Source organism: Anopheles bellator, chromosome 1 (assembly GCF_943735745.2).
Source record: "Anopheles bellator chromosome 1, idAnoBellAS_SP24_06.2, whole genome shotgun sequence".
NCBI lineage: Eukaryota > Metazoa > Arthropoda > Insecta > Diptera > Culicidae > Anopheles > Anopheles bellator.
In genome coordinates, this window is record NC_071285.1 from 23,445,823 (window position 1) to 23,472,069 (window position 26,247).

The 26,247-nt window shown below is 47.5% G+C and overlaps 4 protein-coding genes across 4 annotated transcripts; 1 reads left to right on the plus strand and 3 right to left on the minus strand.

Moving 5' to 3' along the window:
* Positions 1–1,563: 1,563 nt before the first annotated feature.
* Positions 1,564–3,171, minus strand: LOC131215254 (aquaporin AQPAn.G-like). Its single transcript, XM_058209642.1, has 4 exons — positions 3,132–3,171; positions 2,210–2,460; positions 1,774–2,148; positions 1,564–1,707 (listed from the first exon to the last, which is right to left on the minus strand). Exons 1-4 carry the CDS (start codon positions 3,169–3,171, stop codon positions 1,564–1,566), a joined length of 810 nt encoding a protein of 269 aa, XP_058065625.1.
* A 1,206-nt stretch (positions 3,172–4,377) lies between these two features.
* LOC131212448 (aquaporin AQPAn.G-like) lies at positions 4,378–8,424 on the minus strand. Its single transcript, XM_058206318.1, has 4 exons — positions 8,242–8,424; positions 5,709–5,959; positions 5,268–5,642; positions 4,378–5,197 (listed from the first exon to the last, which is right to left on the minus strand). The coding sequence occupies exons 1-4, from the start codon at positions 8,258–8,260 to the stop codon at positions 5,036–5,038; spliced, it is 807 nt and encodes a 268-aa protein (XP_058062301.1). The 5' UTR covers positions 8,261–8,424; the 3' UTR covers positions 4,378–5,035.
* A 902-nt stretch (positions 8,425–9,326) lies between these two features.
* Positions 9,327–15,949, minus strand: LOC131208554 (serine/threonine-protein kinase meng-po). Its single transcript, XM_058201347.1, has 5 exons — positions 15,202–15,949; positions 12,758–13,244; positions 11,127–11,226; positions 10,873–11,055; positions 9,327–10,808 (listed from the first exon to the last, which is right to left on the minus strand). Exons 2-5 carry the CDS (start codon positions 13,080–13,082, stop codon positions 9,644–9,646), a joined length of 1,773 nt encoding a protein of 590 aa, XP_058057330.1. The 5' UTR covers positions 13,083–13,244; positions 15,202–15,949; the 3' UTR covers positions 9,327–9,643.
* Positions 15,950–21,450: 5,501 nt separating this feature from the next.
* On the plus strand, positions 21,451–22,834 carry LOC131216836 (uncharacterized). The gene is made up of 4 exons (XM_058211422.1): positions 21,451–21,582; positions 21,650–22,041; positions 22,109–22,448; positions 22,689–22,834. The coding sequence occupies exons 1-4, from the start codon at positions 21,464–21,466 to the stop codon at positions 22,774–22,776; spliced, it is 939 nt and encodes a 312-aa protein (XP_058067405.1). The 5' UTR covers positions 21,451–21,463; the 3' UTR covers positions 22,777–22,834.
* The last annotated feature ends 3,413 nt before the right edge of the window (positions 22,835–26,247 follow it).

The following is a 26,247-nucleotide window of genomic DNA, read 5'->3' on the forward strand; positions in this document are numbered from 1 at the left end:
GGCCACGATGAGCGTGATGTTGATGTTGTGGTCTGCCGACAGGCCAGGCCAGCGGTGACCGCGCCACGGAACACACGGTTTGGAATGTTGGAATATTTTTAGACACACCAACCAACCGCCCGCCCAAACCAATCCGTGACCTCGTCTAGTTTGGCTTCCCCCTGTGCAGTTTGCCGATCGCGACGCACGACTCACGGGGTGTGGTGTTTATTTTTTATGCCGGCCCTGCCACCACCGTAACGAGAGGTTTTTGTTTAGGTTACGGCTACCTTTAATGCGTGTGTGACGATTATAGCTCACGCTGCACGATCACGCGGTGGCGGAAACCGTTGCTTTCCGCGTGAACAACCGAAAAATGGTGACCGATCACTGAATCAATGGGTCTTCAAAGTCTCAAGCGGCAGATCAAAGCGGTTGGTTTGCTAATGGACTTGGCAGGGAATCTGATCCGGTACTGATCTTGTGCCGCTTCTGGTTCGCGCGCGTCTTAAAGTGCGCGATTTTTTAAATAAAAGAAGCTTAGCCATTGAAACGCCTAACAGTATGCAATAGGGGGACCACTGCTAGCGGATTTCTACACGACCGTTGAACGAGTGACAAACGAGTTGGTTTTGAAACGAGACGCGTATAGGGTAGTCCATCTATTGTTTCTATCTATTGCTGTAAGGTATGTAGACACTGTGGAAACCAAATTTCGTCCTAAGTGAAATCAAATCAGCCAACAGTTATCGGCAGCGTATGGTTAAGGCGTCTCTAAACTTACTCTAATGGAAAAGACTTTAAATGAAATTAGTTTTCCAAATTTCGTAAAGTTTGAGTTGAAGGCTCATCATTTTGGAAATATGTTCTGAATACTTCTCAATTTTCTGGAAGTGTATAGCGAAGAAGAAGTATAGTATTCCCTGCGAAAAAACTTTACCAGGAACAAAACTTGACATTCAAACATTTTCAGATGCTTAAAAAAGGTGTTGTTTACACTTTAACCAAAAGATCTATCATGCGTTGCATGCGTATTGACGTCATGCGTAATGGATGGATAGATACCTAATGTAGTTGTCGAACACATATTTCATAAAAAATGAGTGACATTAGTGAGTAATGCCATGTCTGAAGCCGCTTGAATTCATTCAATGTCCTAATAATAAAAAACCTACTAATTGAAACGCCTAACAGTATGCAATTGATGGTCCATTACATTGTTGAACGAGTGACAAACCGTCCGAAACCGACAAAAAGGAAACAATATTTACCTTAAAGCCAAATAAAGGCCTGACTATAAACATTCGAATAGACAACCAAGTAACAAACACATTAATGGTGGACACTCTGTGAGCAACAGACAGATGTTTTATTTCCAGACATCATTACCCTGGATAGAGACACCGAGACATCGTTACAGCATCATTACACACCGCAACACGGATTGGAGCCGTTTTAGGTACAAAGATTAGAATAACCGCTATGAGATACCGTAGCTATGTTGGAATAGACCGTTTCTTAGAAACGGTCATTAAAATATCATTACGGAGAGGTTGGAATCGTTCGTTCCTGGCCATGTGGTTCCTATTTTTGAACGACACTAACGCACACTTGCTCCCGGGTGCCTTCAGGTTCGACTGTGTCCGTGACTTTGACTTCTTTTCGGAAAACGTACTTGTAGATGATCGGCATCACTATACCAGCCAACGGAGGACCGACAAAGTAGATCTGGAAAAGTGATATCGATCAATAGAAGCTGATCATTTGATCGCCGGATGGCCCGATGGCCCTTACCCAGATTCTGTGGTAGCTATTGTTCCACAAGCAGGGTGCCAGCGTTCTCGCCGGGTTCATGCTGCCGCCGGTTGCCGGACCGGCTGCAACGGCGATAGCGCCAACCATAAGGGCGAACTTTATCGGCACCGAATCCTGCTGCTTGGCGTTTCGTGGGTCCCAAACTCCGCAGCAACCCCAGATCATAATGGCGGTGACGAGAAACTCTATGGCCAAGGCCGCCCCGGTGGATAGATTGGCGTGTGGTGCCGTAACGCAACTCCCGTGACCACTGACGAGTGCGTCGTCGAAGTACTCGGTTGGTGCTACCGCTTTCAGCAATCCGTACCCGCATATGGCGCCCGTGAACTGGGCCACAAAGTACACCAGTGTCATCTGAAGGAAGGGGATAGAGGTAGGTAGTGGGACGTATTCGAACGCAATGCCGTAATCTTACCACCGCCGAAAGATCACCGTAGATGAAGGCGGCAATCGAAACGGAGGGGTTGATGTGCGCTCCCGAAACGACACCGAACGTGACGATCGCAACCATGACGGTGAATCCGAAGGTGATGCCCCGGCTGAAGTTGGTGGTTGTGTGGTCAAATCCATCCAAACAGCCCAAACAGCCGAGAAACAACAGCATACCGGTGCCGAAGAATTCGCCCAGGAACCTGGTGACGACATCGAACCACGGAGAGTTGGAAACTAGATGGAGAGACATCGAAGTTACAACATAAGTGTTTTTTCAGAAATTTTTTAAACATTCATTCAACTGGATAGACGTCTCGAGTTTTATGCTATATAAAGGAACGTTTCTCTTAGTCCAACGTTTGAACTTTTGTTCCAACCTCACATCGAGCCAGCTCGCAACCCACAACCAATCGATGGAGGAACCGAAACGACCGATTGCCGTTGGGCGTAAATGGTCAACGCTTAAAGGGGCAGCGTTAACGGTCATTCACGTCGGGCGCCACTTTCCAAAAAGGTGAGACCTGAAATTAACTTAACCTTAAACCTTAACAAACTATGCATAAATCAGGCGGACCCTAAACGTTAAAATATGAAATAAGCCGAACGCCAAGAAACTGTAGATGCCACCACAGCCAGTAAATCTGGGTCATTATATGTTAACGATGACGTTTTCTCGTTTGTAGGACCACAAGGATGATTCGGCTTCAACTCTGGCGTCATCGTTAATGGCGTAAGTAGACCGTCTAGAGCAGCGCATAGCATCTGTTCGTTTATCTTCCTCACGCTCCTTCACCTCGACGATGCTGCCAAATGTGCGAGGAGACGTTAACTTTGCTTTATGATCGCTGCTGTAATTTTAATGACATTGAAATCCCTTTTGATCTCCACTACGGTGAGCGTCTCACCTTTGATAAAGAGCCGGTTGGGTGCGGTAAAATGCGCCATTATGGTTACAGCTGTCCCGCCTAGCCTTAGCGCTTGTGTTTCGCGATCGCGTGTTTAGTTTGTAGTTTAGATCCTCTAATCAAAATGCACGATTCTTTGCCACGGCACGTGTCGTCGAGTGCAATAGATAAGCAAGGTTGACTAGCACTAGCAGATAGTTTCGGTTTAGGTCTCTGTTGAACGATTAATTAGGATGGCAAATACTCGGTGCACAGTTGTTCAAGTTCACTCACAACGGCCACTCTACAATCGGAAGCCGGTGTTTCGATGACACGTTTCTATTGATGAACCAACATCAATCTTGAACGTGTTTACTTATGCTTTCTCGAAGTGCCCACGTTCGATCGAGTAGCTTTCACTTGCGGTAGCGTAATGACCCGGCCCAAAACCGTTTAACTGTCCTGCCGATAGAGGGCTGCGTACTTCAACTTGTGCGACCGAACGTAGGCACGGCACTGACACCGGAAAATCGATTACACACGGTAGTCGATTCCTTTTTTACTACGCGCGATGATAACGGAACAGAAATTAGGTAAAGTTCAAAATCTGGTCTGGCCAGACTTGAAGAGATTCCGACGTAGATAGGGGGTCTATTGCTTGAAGATAGCAACATTCGGGCCCGTTAAAATGTGCGAAATTTTTGATTATCTCCCAACGATAACAACCGAATCGCGAAGACAGCCTCGGCGGGTGTGTCTATCTTGGGGTTCCCGGTATCGTGGATTAACGTTCGATGGTGATGGTGCGCTTATTGCTTTTCGGCTATCAATTGTGCCAAAAACGAAAAATTCGCACAATGGGGCAGATAATCCCAGCACAGAAACTAATTATCGCCTACGGTGAAGAAAGAAAGAGAAAGAGCGTTTCTTAGGAGAGAAAATGGAAGTTATGAACAAATGTTGCCAATCATCAGACAAGCAAACGCGAATGCACTAACCTTAGGTAACAAACGAAAATGAATAGGAAATAAGAAAGAAGTACGAAGGAACGAAAAACAGTCAAAAGGAGCTGCCCTATTAGTGCCAAGCAAAAGAGGCAACAAACCCCTGAAACGTGTGTTGTTTCAATTTTCTTACTATCTTTTCTTCATAAGTAGTATACAATACTATCTCCAGATTGTTAGATTCCACAGCTTTCTCGGTACACCAGTTTACAAACTTACGGCATGTTATTTAATTCTTACAACTCGCTTCCTTAATACTCTTTTATTATTAAATTCAACGTCTCTAGTGCACTCTTTCAGCCGTTCACAACTCACTTTTTGTTTGCCAAATAATCTCAAAACTGTGGCCTTTCTGCATGGTTTTGCTGGCGAATGATGCTGGCAGTTCGTTGCCGGCAAAACCTTCCTTCGATGTGGCTCCGTTTTTCGCCATTGCCACGAGAGCTCCACCGCGACCGAACAAGTTTGTTTAGGAGAAGTCACTTATTTCCTCTGCAACCGTACGTGCGTAGAATTTGTTTTATGCGACCTTTAGTATACCCTTCCGGAAGGGGTTTCTACCCAAGCCGGAGTTCGACCGAATCGCGCTGCCGACGAAACCTGACTGACGACTTCGGTGACTTCGGACATCGAGCGCCAGCTTATCGTAGATGATAACAAGGTCGATCGGAGGCGCATCCGTCGGTCGCGCATGACGGTCGAATGTGCCGAGGGGCCCCGACGTGCCGAACGAAAGGATGGCTGAATATTAACTTGATGCCGAGCCCGCCGAGCGTCCGGCGTGCGCGTGCGGACGTGAACCCTGGTGATTTGTTTTTATTACGACTTACACGATACTGAGTTCTTTTTTGTTGCTGTCGTCCGAAAATGAAGTGTACCGACTGAGGTATTGATTGCTGACCAACCAAGCGGCGCGTTGCGTTAGGGCAAACTTTTGGCGTGTGACGGTGACTCCTCCAGTGGGCAAGCGGACGGTGACTTCGACATGGCGCCCGGCTTTGAGTCATCAGCCGTTTGCCAGAAAACGTAGCGGTAGATGGTTGCCATCAGCAGTGATCCTACGGTGGGACCGGCGAAGTATATCTGCAACCACACGTCACGTGTCAGTTCCGAACTGATCCATCGATTACCAGCGCGCGAGGATGCAACTTACCCAGAGTCCATGAAATGATTGATTCCAAATGGCCGGTGCGAGCGTGCGAGCCGGATTCATGCTGGCTCCTGTGATTGGGCCACCGGCAATCGAGAGGCCCGCAATCAGAAGCGCAAACTTGACCGGCACGGAATCACTGTCCTTGCTGTTGCGCGGATCCCAGACCCCGCAGTTCGTCCACACGAGCACCCCGGACAGGAAGATCTCGACGGCAAGGGCTTCACCGGACGAGAGACTCTCGTGTGGTGCCGTCACGCAATGGCCATATCCGGCTTCCAGCGCCTGCTGGTAGTAGACCGCAGGTGTGATGGCCCGCAACAAACCGTATCCACAGAGGGCACCGGCAAACTGGGCCACGATGTACAGGATCATTAGCTGCGGGTAGATGGGGAAGTTGAGGTGTCGGAAATCTGAAGAGATCTCTTTCTGGCCACTACTTACTGGAAACGATAGAGTGCCACAGATGTATGCCGCTAGAGTGACAACCGGGTTGATGATGGCACCAGAGGTTGCGCTGAACGTTATGAACACCATCATGACGACCATTCCGAAGGCGAGCCCTCGGCTGACGTTCGTGGTGACGTTGCCGAACCCATCCAGACCAGCCATACAGCCACCGAAGAGGAGTGTACCGGTACCGAAGAATTCGGCCAGGAAGAGGATCGAGAACTTTCCCAGCTTGGAGCTTTGAACTGCGAAGGCGAAAGATAGAGTTAATCAGTCCATGCATCTGACGATATCAATGTCGATCTCTACGGAGATATCTCTACATTGGGAAGTTACGAAGAACTACGTGATACTCGACTATCATGTGTGTAGATCCCTGTGGAATACAGTACTGGAAACTTCGGTAACTTTTATCTGTAGCTTATTACAACAGAGGCATCTGTGGACCGCGTGATCACTTGCCTGACACTCAGGAATGCGGTCAACAGGATGAGAAGGGCGTATAGTGGTGCAGCATGCAAATCATACAAAACGAAAAAACGAACGTCGTGGACTGGTATTGTACGACAATCAACGTGGCAGATAAGGGGCACCTGTTTTCATACACGACAAGCTGCGAGAGGGTCAATATTACGGCCAGCCAGGTGCCGTTGATTGACTTTTGGCGTCATTGATAAAGGAACAGCGACTGTCGTGGACGAGAGAGCATCAGGAAGAGACATAATCAAAAGATACAAGCCAAGCCAGGTTTGGTTGCGGGGGGAAGTTGGTAAGTGAACCGATATTGAAACTGATTTTGAGCCATCCAACACCCAAGGCCAATGGTGTCGTTCGATTTGCCACAACATTTATTGATTATGTACATCACACGAATTCGTTGTTTTTTCGTTCTGTTTTTAAGCAAAGCAGCTAAACAATATTGAAACATTTCGTGTTTGCAGTGTACGAACTGGATTATTCTGACGTTCAATTGATAGTTAAGCTGAATTTTCAATACATACTTTCAATGAGCTCTTTTTCTCTCATAATTTTTCTCTCGTCTAAATGTTGGATTTCAAAAATTTATTATCTCGAAAGGGGATTTAAATGGAACTCACTCGATGATCAGTTCTCCCCACTCCGATTAGGTCTCCATTGGTTTGGTCTCTAAGTTACAAGATTATTCGTTTGGAAACTGATGAGAATAAAAAATAATAATGATAACTTCTAATGTAAACGCCATGCACCTGATTTCTAGTCCACTCAGACACAGCGTTGTCTTTTTTCCAAATCGATCTTGTTTTGTAGCCGAAGTTAAAAGTTTTCCCGGACTGACACATGGTGTTTTTACTTTTTTGGATTCTCTAAATTATTCTATTTTCCATCTCCAATCACGATCTAATGAAGAAATGGCTTTCTTTTTGTATCCGGGGAGCAGAATTTCACATTTGGTTTATGCGGTTTTCCCGGCAGCCATTTTCCAATCTTCTTGATCTTTCGCAGGGCATTCAAACGTAGGGATATGGGCCATTTTGGACACATTCAGCTGAACCACGAATAGTTGTGTTGTGTCGTTTTTGTCCGTTTCTGTCGTTTTGGAGTGCTCCGACGTTCTTTGTTTGTTAAGTCAAAATCGCCATTTTTACATTTTTTCAACCACTCAAAGCACTGCGATCTTCCAAAAACAAGCTCAGACAAGAATTTGATGCAATTCTGTAGCAGTTTTCATCAGCAGTTAGCCGTGGTCTAACGAACCAAATATAAGTGGCAAACCAAATGTTTTTTTTACATGAAATTATTTGCCTCATATCAAAACAATGTAATGTTGGCAAACAAGTATAAATAGGTGAACCAAATTGACGGCTAGAGTCAGCCACATACAATCCGATTTTATAGGTCTAGACCTGATATTCAAATTTTCAAACGTGTTATTGAACAAATGATATTTTGATTTTAAACAGATTCGCTTTGGACGATTCGGTCCGCCGCTTTAATTTAGGTAGGAATACCAACCGTAACTATTATTCATTTAAATATGTAGTGAATTTAACATATGATTAAACAGATAAAGCTCAACGGAGGAACTGAACAAGATCACAAAAAACGTGTTTTGAAGTGATTCGAAGATTGGAAAAAAACGCTGACACAAGTTTATAATATCTGGGGATTAGTTTGAAGGGGACGAAATAGATATGCATGAATTGGTTTTTTAAACAGAATAGTTGCGATACGTTTTCAGTTGCCGTCGTATCTATTCTTATCTCAATGACCAAATCTATATATGAGTATATGAGTTATTCAACTAGGTACTTCTCGGAATGCTCCAAGGCAAAGCTTATCTTCGAGTCTATTTTAAACTAAATTTTCAATTTCCGATCTTCGATAAGACTTAGACTTCTGTTGCAAAGTTATGCACACGAGCGAAAATTGGAACCTTATCATTGGGTAGTCAGTCAGTTAGGTAATCTTTTGCGAAAACCAAAACAACCTTCTCGCGCACGGTCACCAGGCGATAGGTGCCCCGATGAACAGCCGCTTATCGACTTACACTTTGCCAGCGATATCATGTTCGGGCTTCGGGGCGTATGCTAAATGTTTATCAATGAAGTTGACCACTTTCACTTTATCACTTTCACGCACCGATGGTACTGTCCATCACCCCAAAACGGGCGCTTCTCGAATCCGGAATGAAAGGCGAGCCGTCGAATTGACAGACCTCTGCCTATGTAGCACTTTGTATCGCCTGAAGTGAGCTGCAGTAGTGGGCTTGAATTAACACCACGACGGTCGGGTGGCGACTAGCGATGCGCACCGTGTTTGTCGTCGATCTTAAGAAAGCATTTTAAAACTGCCACCGGTTTTTGTTTGGGCAAAATAAATCACGACAGAAACATGGAGAGATAGCGGGCTGGGCGTACCGAGTTTTATCACTCGCCTAGACCACCGACTGGCCTCGGCCCACGGGGCCTCGGCTCGGTGATAAACCGCTTAACCGGCTCGTGGTGCTGGCGGTCCGTTTCTTAAGCCACGTTTCGGGACTCTAGGCTTCCTTCGCCGGCCACCGGATTCTCGTGAGTATCGGGGATATGGCATCAGTTTATCTACCGACCAGTTGAGCGGGTCAGTTCCGGCGTGATCCCGCGTATGGCCTACTTCAGAAATCGGGAAACCGTGGCCGAAGCTTAGTTTGGTGGATTAGTGGCGAAGGTTAAAGTGCTGATAATTCGTCGTCGGTCTTTAGGTCAACCGGCGCGCGCGTGGCAATGATCCCATTCCGATGGCCACAATGTCGCTCGAAACATTCCACTGAGAACTAGACCTGGACCTCGTCGTGCTGCTATTTTACGTTGCTATCTTTACACCGAAATGATGGTTCGAGGTCGCTATCTAGAAGAAATACAATTTGAGCCACGGAAACCTGATGAGGAGCGCCAGAATGTTATCTGGCCAATTGTCTGCACCGAGGAGAGCGAGAGGTATCCTCACGATCGTACTTACGTCCCGGGCGTACCACGCCCAACGCCACTGTTTACGTCGCATTAAAATCGCACACTGTTTACGACGACGCCACGCGGTTCCGCGAGGTTTCTTTTTCCAAATGTTTAAAAATAGTTATTATTTATTGGTTGCCTTAACAAGTTTATGGTCCACAATCGTTCGCATGGTCCGGTGCGCCGCTTCGGCCGCCTCTGCCGGCTTGGGTTGAGAAAAGACCAATGACCAAGCTAGGGAAAAGACCAGGCTCAAGTTTTGGGAGGACGCGGCAATCACAGCGCTGGCGCTGGTGCAGAGTTCAGAGTTGCTCTACTGCTCTACGGTGGTGCCAACCTCAAAAACATCACTCATCGGTGCATCGGTGTGAATAAGTGAAACCAAACCACAAGCGATCAACGCCGCGATTGCCGAGCACGTGGTGGGTTGGGGAACTAGAGGCCCCAAGGATCCAAGGATCATTTCCGTCGGAAGAACAGCTTGTCGTAGGTGCTTTCCGGTTTCTTGTCGGCCGCCCGCTTCTCCGGCGCGTTCAGGAACCCGTTCGAGCCCCGGTCCGTCTCCAGCTCGTCAAACTCCAGACTCTGGCTGTCGCGCTCGTCCGGCTCCTCCTGCTCCTCGTGCGGGGCACTTTCCGAGCGGATCAGGTTGGACCGCTTCTGGAGGGTCGGCGATTTGGTGAGCTTCCTGCCGGTCGGCTTCGTGCCTCCGCCGCCGTTCGAGCTACCGTAGCCACTGTCCAGCACCCGGCTGGTGCCGTTCTTGCCGAGCGCCCCGTTCCGGTTTGCTTCCGGCACCGTCACGGCGGCCACCGAGCTAAATGCCACCCGCACCAGGCCGTGCGTGGCTTGGAGGAGACTGTGACGGCCGCCGGCCGGCGGTGCCGAGTGGCCGTTAATGTTGGGAACCGGACCATTGTTGTTGTTGCCGTCAGCCCCACTCACCGATCCCATCTCGCTCGGTCCGATCTGGACGTTGCCGGTGCGCGGATCGATGTGCTTGTGGGACGCTTCCTTCACGGTCGAGTTGATCTTCTTCTCAGCCTTCTCCAGGGCCGCCACCGATGATACGTGCCCGGGCACGGCGGTCCGGGACACGGTCGACGAGGGTGTCGCAGTGCCGGAATCATCTTCCTCCTCCTCTTCGGCGATCACCGACGACTGGATCCAGTCGCGGATCCGGTTCTTCTTGGCCGCCCGATCCACCGTCGTTTCGATGCCGCACTGGGCCAGTGTCCCCAGCAGTTTGTTCTTCTCCTCGACGCTGCTGTGGAACGAGTACATCGACGGGCACAGCTCGTCCGGCTCGTTCTCGGCCATCTCCCGTTCCGCCGTCTTGCCGAGCCACCGATCGTCCAGGTACTTCTGTAGGTCACTGAGCGTCTTGAGGCGCCGCTCGGACCGGGGGTCCAGAAACTTTTTGAACAGCTTGCACGCCCTCGCCGACAGCAGCTTGAACAGCTTCGGGCAGCGCTTCATCGGGAAGGTGAGCGTCGCCTGGTGCCACTGTTGGTACCGGTTGTACCGCGGATCGTCGTTGGACGCCTTCTGCCACGGCAGGCACCCGGTCAGACATACGAAGCACACGATCCCAAACTGCCACACATCGTGGGCCGTATCAGTCCTGCCGGGCGAATAGAGGAGCGCATTAGTTCCCCATCGAATCGACTCGCCGGCTGCCAACTTACTTGTATTTATCATCCGTTTTGACCAGCAACACTTCCGGCGGGCTGTACGGTAGCCACTCGTTCCGCCGCAGGACCTCTTCGCCGAGTCGGCGCGATTCCCCAAAGTCGCACAGCTTGATGCGCGCAAAGTCCGACCGAAACACGAGCACATTGTCCAGCTTGATGTCCCTGTGTATCAGCTCTCTGTGGGGAACGGAAACGGAACGGGGATCATTAGACCGCGATCTGGCGATTAACCCCGCGCTGGATCATACTTTTGGTGAATGTAATCGATGGCCGAAGCGAGCTGCCTCGCCACGCGCTTGGTGTGTAGCTCCCCGATGCCACTGTCGGACACGTTCGACGTGAGGTCCCCTGGAACCGAGAACACTTACGATTACTCGCCTGGTGTGTACTCTCACTCATCGTGTACTTTTTCATTTGGTTGGGGAAAAAACGGATGAATATTTTCCGATGCTTGAACTTTTATTTAAAAGGTTGATTTCTATTTGTTTTTACATGTAAAACAATTGTTCATCACTTGGCAGTAGTCCATTCGGTCGACCTATTCTAATGTACATTTTCAATTGTATCTAGTCCTATTTCGTCAATAACAACTTGAATCTGGGTCTTAAGGTTGTCAATAGCTGCTGGTATGTTCGAATAACATAAATATCGATTGTGGCTGTCACTGTATGGAACGTAGCGCCGCCATGTTGAAACGAAATGAAGAACCAATCAGCCCAAATCCGCACCAAATACCGTTTCCCGAACCACAATACTGCTTGTTAACATTTCCACCGTGGTGGAAATGAGCTTCAATGAAATGTGCTTTTGACGAATGATTTGGCGACCTACCCTTTTTGGGAATAAATTTTTCATATTTTCCAATTACCTGCAACAAAAATTGTATTTTATACATAAATGTCAAGAATAAACCTTTCAAATAAAAGTTCAAGCATCGAAAAAAATTTAGCCGTTTTTTTTATAACCAAATGAAAATGTACACGTTGATTTGCTCACCCTGTATTAGGGCTGCAAATTAATTATTATGGTTTCTATTCGAAATTTGCGAACTAACTACTACTACAAAACATATTACTACTTTAATGAAAAATATTGAACGTCATTAGCTACTAATTTCTCCTCAAGCGATTCCCGGATTCCGTTTCTATAGAGCTCCTCGTTTTTAGAAGCGATCCAATCAGAGACCCATTTTTCACTACTTTCATAGGAAGTGAACGCCTGTGCTGCCAAATCGTTACTCATGCAACGGAACATGTAGTAGTTCGGACGAGCGAAATCTGGTGAATACGGCAAGTGCGGCAAAAGTTCCATCAGACTTTTTTGAGATAGGTTTGATCGGTTTTGCGATTTGTGGTCGAATGTTATCTTGTAGAAAAATTTGTTTATGATGTCTTTTATCCCATCCTGGTCATTTTATGTCCAAAGCTTTTTTTAAACGCATTAATTGATATCGTTGGGATTGTCCATTATTAATTTCATTAGGTTTTAAAAGCTTATAGTAAACCACATCTTTCATATCCCACCGTATGCACAGCATAACCTTTTTATCGATTCGGTACATTCGGTACAAGATCCCCATTCTTTTCTTCGCCACAAACATCCATCAAATTACGATGACTTCAAGCAGCACTTTTGTTTATATTGAAGTAATGAAGAATAACTCTCCGCAAAAACACTTAATCAGGGACAAAATTCGACATTTTCAGATGCTTGAAAAAGGTGTTGTTTACACTTTAACCGAAAAACCTATACTGCGTTAGATGCGTAATGACCGTAGCTGCAAAACGCATATTTAATATAAAAACTTTGTGACATTTAGTGAGTAATGTCATCTGTTGTAAAACCGCATGAATTAATTGGCACACCTAATAGAACTTACCTAGCGGTGCGTACTCCTGCGTGAAGACATAGAAGCCGGCCGTTTCGAACGCCACATCGTACGTGGTCACAATGTTTTTGTGCTGCCCCAGTAGCAGACTGAAGTGGAACTCTTTGTAGAAGTCCGTCAGCGATACGAACGGCTTCGGCAGCAGCTTCAGCACCATCTCCGTGTCGGTGGCCCGGTGCTCGACCAGCAGTATCTTGCCGAACCAGCCCTCGCCGACGATCTGCAGGATGTCGAACTCATCCGACAGCACCACCTTGTCCAGCTCGAACTCGCGGATCTTGTGGATGGTGCTGGTTGACTTCTTGGCCGAAGACATCGCTCCCACCAGATTAGACTAGAACAGGGTTTTGCTTAATGTTTTTCTTCCGTATCAGTTCCGGTCATTTGCTCCGCGTGATTGTTGTCGTACTCGGCAAGCCTTGGGTTGCGTCCGACATCAACAACATCACCGTCGCCCCACCGGCCTATGTCGAGTATCCTGAAAGACAAAACACCGACCGAGTGAGTGATGATGGTGAATCAAACGCGATACGCGGGTCGCGACAGGCGAATTGCGGCGAGTTTTGAAGGCCACTCTTGATTGCGCGGTACCGAAAATAAACGCACGTCCGACGCACATTACGATCTGCTTCTGTTGTTTTGTGATGGAGGCACGGCCAAACAACAGCCCGTCGCCAATTAGAAGTATTTTATCGTCTGGCGCGATGCGGGACTTAAGTTCACCTCGAACTTGATCCGATCCGAGCGAACGATCCGTGATGTGCGAAGATGCGGTAACAATGCGGCATCGACTCACTTGGCAGGTCCTGCCCCGTCGGGGTGTTGAAAGGTTTAACGCGAACGGGGAATGCGCCTCTTCTGAGCCGATGGGCGATGTCCGGGGCGAATGTCCAAAAGCCGAAAAATTCAATTAGCGTGCCATACGCTGGGCTGTGCTTTGGCCAAAGTCAACCCGACCTCACGAACAGGTGATCGTGTTTCGTGCAGACACTTTCGATCGGTCCTCTGCGAGAGAGCCGCGAGGCGGTCGAGATGTACCGGGAGCTATTTTTAGCCAGGAACGGAACCCGTTGACCGGTCCGCCGGTCGGTTATTTCCACGCTTGATTTCCACCACCGAGGAAACGGCGTGTTGGAAAAATGAACTCCCGGTACGGTATGTCACCAGCCAGACCAGAGCAACGACCATAGTCATGTGGATTTCCGGATGTGCAGTATCCTATTTTTTACCTTTCATTTCTCTAGATTTTCCTAGTCTCTAATTTCCGATTGAGATTACTATGCGAATACGAGAGTTCGGCGATTACTCTTACCAACTGTTCAGTTCAGTGGTTTAGTTACAAGTTTTTTTTATTTATCGCATGCTACTTTTCCACTTTGTTGTTTAGTTTATTGCTCCTTAGTTTCCATTTGTCTTGGCGTTGGAAGGTTATTATCACTTCCACCGTCAGTTGTTGTTGAGATAATTAATCTTTCCAATTTTAGCTTCTGTTTTCTTTATTTATAACATTCGATTGACCGGTTTCACGATTCGACCGATAAAAATATGCCTTTTCATTAACGGTATTGTACGTATTGCACCGATAGATCCGATACGAGGCCAACCGGCGACGAAGATCGCAATATGCCACTCAACCATCTCACGCACTCTACATCTTCGATTTTGGTTGACTTAATTTATGGCCTCCACCGTGTGTATGTGTGTCCAGTGTGTCCAGATTCCCGACAGGATAACACGTAACACGTCAATGTCGCCCGCGCGCCGGCTGGGCGATAAGAGCTGTCCTACGGGCCGGTCACTTATCTGGACCGCTTCGCAGGCGAAGGACCACGCGTATTGCGACAATCCGCGAACGGGTTTACGTCGGTAGAGATTTATTTCGGGGGTTAGGGCGAACCGCTGACGAAAGCAGCAGCTCCCCGGGAGCGGCAGCAATAGGGATTTTTATGGACTCGATCACCACACCGATAAACTCTCGAAGACGGTGTGTTGAGTAATCTTACAACTCGATAAGCCCAATTTCGGTTATAAAATACTAGATACAACCGTTCGTTATCTAATCGTCCGAAGTTGTTTTTGTTTTTCAATGTTAAAAAGTTATTGCTGTGAAGTGCAGTATACTGTCGGACTAAAACGTGGCGTGTTTTAGTTTCGGTATATCCCTGAAACCTCCTCAAAAGCGTCCGCTTCCTGCGGCTGCCCAGAAGGGTTTTCCCTGTGAGTAACGCGGCCCACGTAATTCACTCACTTTCTTATGCCGCATTTTGCATCGCAAAGTATTCGGGTTCGTTACATGATGCCACCTTTCTGGCGTAGTTTAGATGCCTTTGTTTCATTAAACCGATTTTACCGAACGGAAGTCTGTCTTTCCGAAATAATTGGAATCGCTTGACGGTTTTTTGTTGTTGCTGAAGCGCTTCAAACTATTTACTCACCGAGAGTGGAAAGTTCAGTGTATCCCCGATTGTAAAGTATGTCACAAGTTCTGCTTCGTAGTTGAAATCACGGTCCCACGCTTAGGAGGTGGTGCCCATCGATCATGCGCTCTCTGGGGAATTCTTTTCTATTCGATAATTTTCACCGGATTCGGCCGCGATCACTTTCTTCCCGTGATCGTGCACTCACGGACAACCATTGCTTTCGCCGACACAATACTTTTTGCAACACTCGAATCGGTTAGAAGCCATACTGCATACGGTGTGCACTGGTGTGGCATCCGGGTGTGGCCACGGCGACACAGCCGAGTGGTATGCGCGGTGAACAAAGAGCACCAAGAGCACCACGAACCAACGAACGCAATCGCACAATGCACAATTAAAGCGCCGTTTTCCGCGAATTTCCCTGCAGCCAGTCGATGTCGTCGAAGGCAGAGTGTATCGGTCGGTATCGCTTTCACATTTAACCACCAGATCAACCAGAGGCCCTCTGCCTAAGGCCCGCAGAGCTGGTGTCGCGGCGTCACCGTCGCCGCGGTCCTCGAGCGTGCCCGAGCTGATGATATTCTAAATTTATAAATCACTCGAATTTTACACAACGTAGTTCGCACGAACGGGCCCTTCTTTCAGTGCACTAGCCTGGGCCTGCCTGGGGATGACGATCGATCGCAGAGTCTGCAGTTATTGCAGCAGTTCCGGGTGCTGGTGCTAAGATGGACTCCGATTCACCACCGATCCAACCGGTCCGGCATCCGGTTCCTGATTCCCGGCCACCGGGGGGGGGGGGGGGGGTTTCGCGGAAATTCGTGCGGAAACTGTCCGAGTGCGATCCGATCGCGAGAGCAGGACGTACCGAACTGAGTGCCGATCCCGAGATCATGTTTGGTGCTGCACCCTGCGATTCTAAGGCGATCGTCCGCATTCACTCTCGTTTCGCTCGCTCTCGTGCCGGTGATGCTATTTTTAGTGTTCGGTCCGACGCATTGGCGATCGACACCGATTCCGACGCCGATGCTCCAGATCCGTGGCCCCCGATGCTCCGCGATTATGATCGCGCCGTACTCGTGGACGAGTTATGGACCCCATTGAAATTTAACGGCACCACTCTTATGAGCTATTATGACACAAGATGGCCCAAGACACACCCCACCGATGCTGCGGAACACCGACCGGGAAGAAATTTTCTCCAAAAATATAGCCGCCCGGCCGACGAGCTGCGTTGCCCGGTGGTTCGGGTGACCTGCAAAGGGGTGCGGAGTGACCATTTGTCAAGCCACACCCCCACCGGTGGTCGAAGGGGGGGTCAAGATTTATGGCGTTTGCTTGACGAGCAGGTGCCGAGCAGCTTATTGATTGCCTGTGGCATCGGATTTGGCATCGTGAAGTGATGCGAATGTGCATGGCGGCTGGATTCCTAGCCGCCACCGAGTGCAGCGTAATCGGTTTTCTCTTTTTCAACCTGTGTTTAGTTTATTTGATTCTTTGTTTCATGGGTGGATAGCTTTTTTTCTTTTGAAGATCCTAATTTAAGTTGATTCTATTTATTATTGAACCAGAACACGTGATCGTTTTAGTGTTCAATTACTTCTTTTCCATATTTATTAATGCAAATTTGATAATTAACCCACCTAATTAACTGTAAGTGTCAATGAGCGCAGCGAGATTTCGCAGTCACCATTATGGACAGACATGATTCGGAATGAATTGTTAATCTTCCAGGTTGGCATTGATACAGCACATCATGATCAGTGCAGCAACTTGAGTGTAAAACTTTGAGTTGTTGCTTAATACGAGTCTGTCCGTTCTATTCATGAAAAGCAATAACAGTAATGGGCAATTTATAACAACGTCATGATATTATGAAGAAAATCAAAATTGAAAACCATATTTCAAATGTTCGTTGGGTTCATTTGCAGAGATGAAATATGTGCCTTGAAATATTTCACATGTGGTGAAAGGTTTCTTGCGGAGTCTCGGCTAACATGAAACGCTTCCCGGGGTGAAAGAAAACGCTTCCTCAAGAATGGAACGCTCCGTTAATAATGGCTGACGGTTCTTAATTCCGGAAAACGTTAACAATGGCGAGACGAAATTAGTTGATATTCCACGAATTACCAGCTATTCAGTACTGAGAGTCGGTTGCGAAAGAATGTTGGGTCACCTTTGCTTTCTACGAACAGTGAACACCCTTCACACGCTAGGCGAACTCGTTAGCGAACCGAGAGAATGTTTACATTTGAATTTTAAAATTTGGTCAGATCCTTCGCCGAAGCACGTTGTTTACAATGGCGAGGGAAAATTATTACGGCGAGAAAATGCGGATGACTTACTGATTATTGTTGCTCCAGATTTAGCGTTGAACACCTTCCGGTAAAGAAGTGTTTAGATTGGTGGCAACGCTGACAAATTTAGCATAATTTAAAGAACGGAAAAATTAGGCCACGCAAGTTGATTCTTAGGAAGAACATGGGTTGATGGCGAACGTATATCATTCGTGAAGGGTACTATTATTCGCCGTAGTGAACGAGGAAGTAGTGAAAGTAGTGAATACACGAGGAAACAAAAAATGTTAAATGTAAACTTGTTATTAATTCACCGTCAGGAACTATGCCGCCTTCGAAATGATCTGAATTTTGAATAAAGAAAGATGCGATCCTCTTGTAACACGTGGATGATTTTCAAGAAGTTATTTATTAATGATATAATGCTTAATGTGATGATATTCATTAAAAATCAGCAATAAAAGAAATATCTCCCGGCCAGACCGGATGGCCGTTAAGCAGATACTTCTGATTGAGATGTACGAATGTAATTAATTAATTCACCCCACGTTTCTCGGGCACCGTTTCCCAGCTCAAACGGCTCAAAACTGCAGTACACCGATCACCATCGTGTGAGTTATAGGGCCGAACGGTTCGTATTTATTCCAGCGAGAGTGGCACTCGTAACAATAATGCTCCGAAGCACCACAGCGACAGACAAAGTTCTGGACGCCCCGAAAAGGTCAAAAGTAACGAATGCAGTAGCGAAAAATGAAAAACTGTAATCTAATGCCGCATCGGTGATACATGGTGCACTACTACCGAACGGCCAGCAAACTGGTCAACTGCGGGAGAGTGGGCGTAGAGTTTCGGTAGAGCCGAATAACAGCTTTTGATTAACGGTATTAGTGACCGGAAGGACCGGAAGAACCGGAGCCAGATAATGTTACGACAAAGTGCTTAATGTTACTCCAACCGCTGGCTGGCTGGTCCCCATGAAAGCCACTCGGGGATGATTGCGGTTGCGACGATCCGATCATGTCCCTGCCGTCCGTGAGTCTGAAATGTGAGAGAAATTTATGTGAGAATGTAACAAGTTACCAAGCTGCTAGTTGCATAATGGGATGTGGTCCGACTCGTTCAGGATGTTTGATTTGTACTCGTAATAAAAATGTTACTTCAAATATTAAAACCATCGGTTGTTTGCCGAAAAGTTTGCCCAAAGTTAGCTTTCCGACTTAGCCTAAAAGTATGCAACAAGAATTTCGGAACACTTTGGCTTACCTCGAATGTTCTCCTGTGACAACAACCGAAAATGATCCATCATGTGAAGAGTTAAATTTCCCACCAAACTCAAAATTAGACACTTTGTGGTTGTTTGCATAAATGCCGATTTATCACGACCCGAGCGATGGGCACAATAAATTAGATTTTATCGGTGACGTCGCAAGCGTCATTATTGTATACTTTCCGTTTTGTGCGACAGGGTGTACTATTTTCGAAGCCTTTTCCACTCGAGCCTCGTTTTCCCAGCGCGCCCCCACGGAACGGGGTCCCAACCACGTGCCGCACTTTAAATCTGAGATTAGAGCTTCAGGTGGTGGAAAACAAGCACTTGAAGCTCACCGCACGCCCCCCTCTGAGGCGTGTGTCTGACGAGTGTGTGTTGTTTTACAGACTGTAATAAAAATGATTAATGGCGTAGAATACTTTTATATCTCTGCTCTCGAGACATGGACGACCTGGCGCTTCCAAGGGAGACGTGTAAGCATCAACTGCACCGTCGTCGGGAATGATGCTACGGGGTGTCGTTAGGCCGTTGGTCGACGCTTGTGACATTGAGCGTGCAGATTGAGTTTAGCGAGGCTCTTTCTCCTTTCAGCTCCCGATGATAAGAGTGACGTGTGCACCGCAGCGACTGATATGTTGCTCTTTGGGACCCCTCTCAGCACGGAACATGGTTAGACGCAATGCATCGACCGCGTAGCTCGGGCGGTTTGGTGAGTAATTACCGGTCGCCGAATGATTAATTACGGGCAAAATTAGCCCGGGTCGTTTAACGGGTACTGTAAACTGCGGATTGTCCTTTCCCGGACACACCCCGATGGTAAGTGATTTAAAAAAGAGTTTATCAAATTATGGTGCCACACGTAACACACATGACAGTGCGACAAGAAAGCTTCGGTATTTCGACGCGCCAAAATGAAACGAAGCAATTGTTTTAATAATTTTGTATTTATTGTTGGTGTTGTTTAATTTAATGAAATTAAATAACGGGTCGAATGGCTTCTTTGATTTTAGGCACCATCTTTAGAGTACCGTAGAAACTTTTCTAAAGGTCTTCAACGGGGCTTGGAAATCTTCATAAGAGAGTTTTTCAAATATTCAAATCTTTGTAAATAGCCTTTGTTCACGAACGATGTAAATACTCTGACGCTTTTACATGTTTTGGAATGTGAGTTTAAGATTGTATGAAGAATTTTTTATTTTTCACATTTAATCCCTCCTTTTGATTGGTATTGCAACAACTAAAGTCGATTTAGTCAATGATGAATAATAACACATCGTTCAATAAGTCCCGGGTCTTATTATTGTTGTGTTTTTGTTTTTTGTTGTTTTGTTGTTTTGTAAAAAAACAACAACAATAAGTTCCGGAACTTATTGAACGATGTGTTAATTACGCGTTGAACTGTTCTCTTATAAGCGTGCCAAATCAACATAAGAAAGCAAACTGACAATGCTTTACGGCGTAGGGATGTCTTTTCCATGAAACTGATAAGAAAGCCTACCAGAATTTAATGAAAGAAAAAAGCATTCAATCATGTAAACATTTTGTTTGTCAAGATTTCGCCTTTCAACAGGATAGGGCAAATCGTCCATAAATGTTTAAATGTTTTGTAAATGTCTTGTAAAACTCTGTTCTAGTATTTTTGTAAGGGTCCAGGCCCCTTGCGTTGCCTGAAAAGGAATGTGTGCGAGGGGTCTGGATAGTTCCATAATAAAGTTAAACTTTCCTTAAATAAAAAAGGATAGAGCGACAATCGACAAAGCACAAGTATATAATATAAAGATGGTTTTAGAGTATTTAAAACTTTTCATGTGCACTACTGATCCCTATGCATCGTAGGAATAATATTTACACAACTCATTTGATGTTTTAAACTGAGTTTTGGTTGATTGAAATTTGTCTTGCGACCAATTATTTGAACTGTGCAAAAAAATGGAAAATATTTAGCAATTTTCGTATAACACTTAGCTCACAAGGCCACTAGACTTCTAAAGTATGGAAACACGCTTATCGCACTGTCTGCCATGAATGACAGCATTGAACGGCGATCGAACCACAAAGTTTATGCTTATTACTAGGCCCGGGTGTCAACGACCTGAATTAATGTTTCGTCTTTTAATGCGTCACCAATAAATTCGCAAGATTTTACGATTCTCTGCCTGGTTGAAAGTGAACGAAGCGCCACAACCGGTTGATGTCCGCAGCGTACGCAGAATGTTGCAACTGGTTTCTGGTGGTTCGCCACCTCCGTAGAACGCTCTCCGGTTCCATGTTGAGCGAGTGACTTCCTGACATAGACACCGCGACGAGTGGGGGACGACTTCAGCCAGCCACCGAAAATAAACTGGAGAAACTCCGGCGCAGAGCGGCCGCCATAGGTGGCACGTCAGATGAAACGGAGCGTTTCTTAGTTTGTAAGTTTTGTTTGTGTTTTTACACATTTGCCTAATGTATCGTGCCGACGCCCGGTGACCGAGTTTTTGGGGCCATGGACAGGTCCCCGACCTACCACGAGACTAATTTGGGGTGTTCACGCGACACGAGAGAACGCGAGGAACTAGGTCGGCGCTGATAGTGAGCTCGTAGTTCCGGTCGCCGTACCCGTCAGTGGCTCTCAGCGAACTATAAGAAGGCTGAATGGCTGGAACCATCTTCGTATTCTGGCGGCGACCAGACGGTGTGCCGCAAGTACTTAGGCAAGACTCCGGCGACGATGAACGGGTTGTGTGGCACGCTGTGGTTGGCGGTTAGCTGGTGTGGCCTGGTGACGCTGGTCGCCGGACAGGAACGGAGCTTTTACGCGAATTTAATCACGTTCAGCATCCACAACAGGTAGCTAGCCTTCCCCCTGGCGGAGTGACGAAGAACTAATCAAGACAGCGGTCTGGCCCCGTTACAGCGAGCAGAACGTGACCACGAGCGTGGTGTCGGAATTTAAGGATTTCGGAGACCTCGGATGTAGCCCGTCGGACCCGTTCACCGTGATCGTGCACGGCTGGAAGGAAAGCTGCCAGACGGAGTGGATCCTCGACATGGTCTCGAACCTGTCTAGCGTGCGGGGCGGTTGCGTGTACTGTATGGACTACAACAACTTTTCTCGCCACGATGACTACTTCGGCATGGTGCGTCAGTTTCTCCCCATCGGGATGGTGCTGGTCGAGAAGCTGGGCCAGCTGGAAGACTTTGGGTACGACTTCGACCGGGGCCACATGTTCGGCTTCAGTTTCGGTGCGCGCCTCTCGCTGGAATCGCTGCGCAAGTTTGGACCCGGCAAGATGGGCTCGCTGGACGGTAAGCTGTGGGTTCCCGACACCTTGGCCTGTGATGTGACCTTGTTCTGCCCGTGTGTTTCCAACAGTTTGTGAGCCAGCCGGCCCCGGGTTCGATGGTGATCCGGTCTACCACCAGAACGACCCCAAGGAGGCGGCCAAGACGGTGCAGTGTATCCACACGAGTGAAAACTACGGCACCAACCAGCGCAAGTGTCATCAGAACTGGAACCTGGGCCGTTGCGGTCGGTGGCAGGATGCGGCCGGCCCGTACCCGAAGGGATCGCACGGCCTCTGCCCGTACATGTACAACAGTGCGTTCCAGCACGACTTCCTGGCCATGCCGAACCGTTACAACTGCCTGACCAGCCGGCTCGCCCCGTCCTGGCCGAAGGGTTTCCGGATGGGCTACTTTATGGATCGTAAAAGGTAAGCCGGGGGGTCCACCCGGGGCCCGGTGTCCCGGATTGTAATCCAATCAAATCAAAGGCCTTCTTGGAGCCATCACCCATTCGGCTCCGTTTCGAAGCTCCTTTCGCCGGCTTGCCGTTTTCCTGATTTGTCTGCTCATTTTGGTTCTTAGTTTGATGCGCTTTACGCCATTTTTTTTAAAACATTTTGTTTCCCTTTGCCTTTTTACGGTTCATCTTTTTCTTTTTTTTACTTCAGCGACGTCTACGGGGATCTTTTTGCTGCCACTTCGCGGGAGTATCCGTACTTCGACAATACCTTCGCTAACGAAGTCAACGAGGTTTAATTAGTTTGCAGAAGTGCACCGTCTCGGTTCCAAAAGGGGCGGAAATAGCGCGGCGGAAGTTCACAATTAGCACAACACCCGTTCCCGCCGATGAGAGAAGCCTGCAGTGTGCCTGATTGATCCCCTGATCCGGCGACTGATCTGCTGCGGCCGGGCCGGGGTTAGGAAATGGATTTCGTGGAGGGATACGATTTTTTGTGCATCCGAATTCACCGTAGTTTCCTCATCTCATTTGATTTGAACAAACTCGAATAAAAAATACGCCGTGCTTGGGAATGTTAAACAATTACCTTTTATTTTCGCGCGACCTTTGCTTTTTTGTGGCCCAATAGGATTGTTGGTGAGTTTTTTTGTTGTTGCGATTTACAGCTTAATTGGAAAAGTTTATTTTGTAATTTGGTTTGGCCCTTTAATTTACACGGTCGCCACCTTATTTGATGGTCCGGATAGACGTCTGGCGGTTGCTGTTGTTTTGGTAACTGATCGAAATAGAATTGGTGAGCAGATCCCTACTTTAATCAATTGAAAAACTCTCTGCTGACTTGCATGATCATATGTTTGACTTTGATCATGACGCTGATCATATGTTTGACAAGCTTTGAACTGATCCTCTTCTTCTTCTTAGGCACTTCTTAGGTTGCAGCGATATAAAGAACAGACCAGCTGCATCGCTTTCGATCACGAGGAAGATAATCAAGGGGAATTGATGACCTGCATAGTCCCAGCTTGATTTGCATAACCGCAGCTTCGGCCGTCTCCACACGAGATGTGAGCGAAATAGTTTCTTCAGACTGTAGAAAGACCTGCTAGCACTCAAACGTGAATCTCCTCAGTACTAACCATTGACCCTAGAAAGGCGAAGCTGAAGGCGACTTCAAATCCCTTTGTGGCAGCGAAGTGATTTGAGAGCTCTCCATCAACGTATTCCCGACTAACGACATTGGGCATGGTCATTCCAGCATGTCTGGTATGTTTGGTGTTGATATGTTGGACTCTGTTTGATATGCTGGACAATAACGTGGATTCTTGGGAACCTTAAAGTTGGAACTATGATCCATCTTTGGACCATTTTCGCTTTAGAGATTAAGAAACTGTCAATCATTACCCAATGGTGCCTTGCGTTACTGTAAAAGCATGACGAAGGCCTCTTAGTTCTAGTGAAATCAACTTCAGGCACTGGAAGTTCTCGGGATTTGGTTATTTTGACTGCTTTTGGTCGCCTTGACGACACTCGAGGATGAATTCCACGAGCTATATGAATCGATTAGAGCGAAATGGCCAACACCAAATCGAGATGTTTCAATGATCTTCACCCTTGTTTACCCTTTCTTCAGGCAACGACTACTTAAGACTTATTTATACCATTCAAATGATTCTGGTTATGGTTAAGCCTGAGTCACCACCGGTCTAATAAAACACTACAAATGAAGTGTATTGGAAACCTATGAATAGATAATTTACGTTAATTAGTAGCTAGAATGTAATCGAACAAGTAACAGCAGCTCATGAATTTTCTTTTTGAAGCTGCCGTCAATAGAAGCTTTCATTGCCAACGAAGACAGAGGGTCGGTGAGCGAATAAGTAAAACATCTGGAGCAGTTCCAGCAACTGTTTAGCGGTCGCTGTGCCAGAAGAGCTTACTAATGTTGCTAATGAACCCAAGAAAGGCCATATTTACTTAGCTGCCTTTCATGCAAAGGCAAAACCTGCATTTGACGCAACCGTATGGTGGTGTTATTGACCTATTTTTAATTTGCATCTCTACCAGTGCTATATTTATTTAACTGTTTTCATTTTCCGATAAAGTTGCGGTAGCCAAACGAGCTTTGACATGGAGTGAACTCGAATAGGCCACATCTTGGCGACCGACGACGACACACGACCGCTTACATTGGCGCTAATTGTGAAGACACCTAAATCGTTGTAATTCCCAGTGTGCGAGTTACGCAAACTGCCGGAACTAAAGCCGGAACATAATGTGCTTTTAATATGTTAATTTAATTATTTGATCTACGGTCCGGGCCCGGGTGGCTCCGGGTCCGCCGTAGCTGATTATGGAGCGCTGCAGACGGAACGCCGGCCCGAAATCCTTTCCCTGTCGCAGCTGCTGTCCCAGTGAGCCAATCAGCAGGGAAAGTTTAATTCGGTTAGTGTTCAGTTTTCATAAAAGTTTATGGTTCCGGCGGTACCGCCCCCGGAGTTCCGGTTCCCGGGTGCTGGGACCCGTGATGGCCACGCGCGACCGAAGGAGCCTTTTTGTTTTCTTGCGTCTCGGCAACCATCGGCAGTTCGATTAGATTTTAATCCAATTTACACTCGGATCGGAGAGTGGGCTGTTACTGTCGTGTGCTCCGCTCCGGAATGATGTTCCGGAAAAGCCTCACAAACACAAGCGGAAGAAGCGGAATAAATTTGAGTTTTCATTCGGTTCGAAAACTTTAAACCCCCACCCGATCACGATAGATGGCGGGAAATTATTTCTTCCGGAAGTAATTCCCAATACCAACGACCGCAGCCGCCGCCGCCGCAGCCGCAGCCGCCACCGGTCACCGTTTACCATTTCCGGTTGGCGTGGTTTGTCGCGCCCATTCAGGGGTATGGGGCAATCCTTTATCCGCCTTGAACATAAACAGAGCTCACGCTTAGCAAGGACCCTTCGTCGTTTGTGGTGGCACATACAGACGCACATACGCGCACGTGGACCAATATTCAGCCTGTGTAAGCCGCTTCCGGTCGATGCGCGGCGGCGGTGGCAAACGGCTCACATGTACGTGCCGTGCGATAATAATTCTTTCTCGAAAGACCATAAAATACATTTCAATTAAAAGCCAACACAGCTCGGCTCTTCGCGCGAACGCTCTGGCCTGGGATGGCCTGCTCTCCCTGACTCCTTCGCTGAGCGCTTCCGTGAGGACCCGGAGTTTCCCGGAGTGTTTGAATGCACATTCTTCCGAGAGGCTCCTTTCCACGGGTTTGCACGGTGTGGGGTTTTCGGAACGAATTCCGGCCCAACTGACGGCGACAGAAGGCGGTGAAGAATTTAAAGTTCTTCCCCGCCGACGTCGGCGGTGCAGGCAAGGTGTTGGCCAGTGCTCCAGCAGAGTGATTGGTTGATTTACTTCTCTGTGTGGGGGGCTATTATTGAAAAAGCCGAGGAATGCCTTCGGTGAAAGTTTCACTAGCAGTTTTCGGAAGTACATTTTAGCAGCTCTATTAAAGGGTTCCCACTCCGAATCAGCCGGGGCTCGGTTTTGCACCAGTCCGGGACCCAATGTTGGGGGTTTTGAAAGCGAGAAGGAATGTGCTCGATTGCCCGGGGTGCGTTTGGGTTGGGCTGTTTGGACAGCAGCCGGAAGACTTGCGCCAGCTCGGCACTCGGCACCTTCCGAAAGTGATCGACGACCGCCGTTTGGTGGCGTTCCAGGTGCAGGTCGGGAGTTCGGGAATCTTGTGGTGACTGCGGCACTGTTC